The sequence below is a fragment of the Monopterus albus genome, unplaced genomic scaffold (assembly GCF_001952655.1).
Source record: "Monopterus albus unplaced genomic scaffold, M_albus_1.0 scaffold186.1, whole genome shotgun sequence".
Taxonomy (NCBI): domain Eukaryota; kingdom Metazoa; phylum Chordata; class Actinopteri; order Synbranchiformes; family Synbranchidae; genus Monopterus; species Monopterus albus.
In genome coordinates this window covers 1,694,669-1,698,134 of record NW_018128066.1, presented here as the reverse complement: position 1 = coordinate 1,698,134, position 3,466 = coordinate 1,694,669, and the positions used below count along the sequence as shown (strand labels likewise).

Here is a 3,466-nt window from a genome sequence, read left to right as displayed (position 1 = left end):
AATTTACTGTGATTAATCACATTTTTTTAGAAGGCTGAGTTCAATTTCACTAGCCACAGCCAGGCCTGATTACTGCCAGACCTGTTGAACCAAGAAATCACCATGTAACCTGTCTGACAAAGTGAAGTAGGCCAAAAGATCTCAAAAAGCAAGACATCATGCTGTGATCCAAAGAAATTCAGAAACACATGAGAAGCCAATTCATTGACATCTATCCGTCTGGAACGGGTTACAAAGCCATTTCTAAAGCTTTGGGACTCCAGCGAACCACGGTGAGAGCCATTAACCACAAATGGAGAAAATATGGAACAGTGGTGAACCTTCCCAGGAGTGGCCAACCTAACAAGATTACCCCAAGAGCGCAGGGACGACGCATCCAAGGGGTCACAAAAGAAATCATCATCTAAAGAACTGCAGGCTTCACTTGCCTCAGTTAAGGTCAGGGTTCATGACCCTCAAGCACATATTCAAACATTAATAATTCATATGTTTTTTTTTAAATTAAGAATATACAAATACTATAGAGTCATGCTTGATGTTCATCTGACCTGCCACTGCTATACTAGATGGCTCTCCCACAGCACCATGGTGGCTGCTGTCCTCTTCTACATGTTTCTCTTCAACTGTCTTGTTTAGATGCCCTCTAGCTGCTTCAGCAGCACTGGCTGAAGGCTAGAAATAATCGGTCAGACTGTTCAGCTTTCCCACATTTCCAATATTACTCTAGACTGAGGGAGCAAACATTGGGCAGCAGAACTTAAGAATTTAGCATTAACTTTATCCACTTGCAGAGCAGTCCATATACAGTACATTCATGCTATATACAGTGTGCTCACCTCGGAAACAGCTGTATTATAATGATACTTTAGCCAGCCATACTATTAGAACAGCTAGATCTCCACGGCTGACAGTGCGGTGTTAGAAAACAAATACAAGAAGAGGAGCAGCTGCTCACAAATTGTCTGTTTTCAAACACCAAAACCCACAAGCACTCAATGCCAGACACGTGGTCGTTGAATATTTTATGCATAAAAGGTACTTCATAAGGAAAGTGCAGCTACAGCACACTAAACTATTTAATCTCAAAAGGGTCCAAGTTGGGGGCAGCTGAGGGAATTTGGCTCAGAACAAAGGTCATCTTAATATGGGCAGGAAATAATTAGCAACTGACAAAACTATGATATGAGCAAACTGTGTCATAAAAAAATCCCCCACGACACAGAATGCACAAGAGATGCAGAACACAGTGGAAGATGGAAATGGCTACAGGACTGATAGACTGGCCTGCTTACCTCATGGTCTTTTTCCTGTAGGACAAGGACTATATCCCCAGGCTCAATACCAGGTGCCTGGTCAGCTTCCCCTCCAAAGGTAATTTTCTGGCCATGCTTCATGCCCTTGTCCACGTGTACCTCCAGAATCTTCACCTCCTTCACAACTTTCTTGCCCTCACATTTTTTACAGCGGTCTTTTTCACTGATAACTTCACCTGGAAAGACAACAAAGAGAAATCAAAGGTTTCTGTGCAGGTCAAGACCCAATAACACAGAGATGGAATGGTTGATCATGGATCACTGTGGCCCTTACCTTCACCATTACAATCAGTACACACAGACTGCATCTGTTGGACCATCCCTGGGGCCAGCTGTCTGATCATGATGCGCATGCCACGCCCCCTACACGTTGTACATTTTTGTACAGCACCCGTCTTGCCTCCCTGACTGCGTACACACACCCAGAATTAGACTCATTGTTAGAAACAGAGAATGTAACAGGACTAACACAGCAAAAGACTATTATATCAAAGTAGACTACAGCACCATGTTGCTTACACAACTTACCCATTACAAGTGCTACACAGTACATTCTTGCTAAGTTGTAGTTTAGTTGTTTTCCCATTGTAGAGATCCTCCAGTGACACCCTGCAGAGGAAGCATGATATTTAGATACTGTTAACTGACACAAGACAGATGAGTTAAGAATAGTGATGACCTGTACTGAACATCAAGCATATTTCACTGAATATCTGCCCCCAAGACAGTATAAATCTATAAGTGAATGTAGAAGCTTGGTCTTACTTGAGTGAATGGACCATGTCCTCTCCTCTTCTCCGGCCTCCATTCCTGGAGCGACTACCCTGACCACCCATGAAGCCAAAGAGCCCACCACCAAAGATGTGGGAGAAGATGTCGTCCATACCCGGGCCGCCCCCACCGCCTTCCCGCAGGCCTTGTTCTCCATAGCGATCATAAAGATCCTTCTTTTCTGGGTTGGTCAGCACCTCATAGGCAAAGCTGATTTCTTTAAACTATTTTTTGAGTGGACAGAAAAAAAAAAACACCACCACAAAAAAAACAAAGAAGCAATTTGTCAGAAGAGTAAAACTGCATAGCAAACAAATTAACCACAAGGCATACACAAAACAGCAACTAGCAGCTTCAACTGGCAAAGGCAGTATTACAAAGGGAACAAGAGAAAGACAGCCAAAGTGGGACAAAAAAATCATTTTCCATATCAGGTTCATAAGGGAACAGTAGCTACCATCCAATTTTCTGTGAAAAACACTCGAGATTAAGGTGGGCACACACTTAATGACTGGCTAAAACCTAAGACCGAACAGGCCACAGTTAGTAGTCCACACACTGCCTTTTTGGGGCGGGATTGGTGGGCCTTTATACCGTCTTGTTTTCTGTGTGTAAGGAGCAAAAACGGAATGGCAGGCCATTTTCGTTCCACCTCTGGTCCACCTTGGGAAGTAGTAGTGGAGACGAGATAAAGGGGAAACACGTTCTGTGTAGAAAGGGTGAGCAGGCAGTCCAGGACTAAGTTCTATGTTTTGATGATACAATATACTATGTGTGACATCATCACCGGCGCCTCAAGTCTGCACGCAGCTCTGCCTCGAAATGTTCTTGGCTCCTTACAGGTCAAAGCATTCCTGATGCCACGAACACATACTGACTTAACCCTTGTACTCTGTTAAGTTATTACTCATAACCAATTTTGCATGAAGTGAAAGAAATGCTTAAAGAGCCAACAAAGCTACATCCGCACTCATCTCTCCCGCCATTGTTGTTTTGGTTTGTAAACTACCGGCGCTAAATTTAATTCACAGTTTATGTAGAGCGACTCGTGTCTTGCCTCTTGTGTGGAATGCTGACCTGCTGTCTGAATTCAAAGGCTGGCTCGTAATTATACCGACCTTAGCTTGATCTGTAGGAACAGCACAAGAGCGGGATATTGGCGACCCTTTGGAATGGCAGTGTAAAAACGACAAGTGACTTTTTCCACCAAATTGCACAGATATTTATCCTCTGACAACAAACTTATCAACTGTCCATAATGACTGGAGGTTGTGGCAGTAGACAAGGGAGTAAATCTCATGTGTTCTTGTCCCAAAACCTTTCTTTCTTTCTTTATTTATTTATTCATTAAAAGCATGTAATAACAGAGGGAAAAAGAAAAA

The 3,466-nt window shown here is 43.1% G+C and overlaps 1 protein-coding gene across 1 annotated transcript in view; it reads right to left on the bottom strand.

The window, feature by feature from the left end:
* dnaja2a (DnaJ heat shock protein family (Hsp40) member A2a) overlaps window positions 1-3,466 on the bottom strand; it is a 16,190-nt gene that overhangs the window by 8,291 nt on the left and 4,433 nt on the right. The window contains exons 3-6 of the mRNA XM_020617168.1: window positions 2,079-2,308; window positions 1,842-1,922; window positions 1,588-1,721; window positions 1,293-1,489 (exon numbers count right to left, since the gene is read on the bottom strand). Coding sequence (XP_020472824.1) covers window positions 1,293-1,489; window positions 1,588-1,721; window positions 1,842-1,922; window positions 2,079-2,308 — 642 coding nt within the window. The remainder of the gene's footprint in view (window positions 1-1,292; window positions 1,490-1,587; window positions 1,722-1,841; window positions 1,923-2,078; window positions 2,309-3,466) is intronic.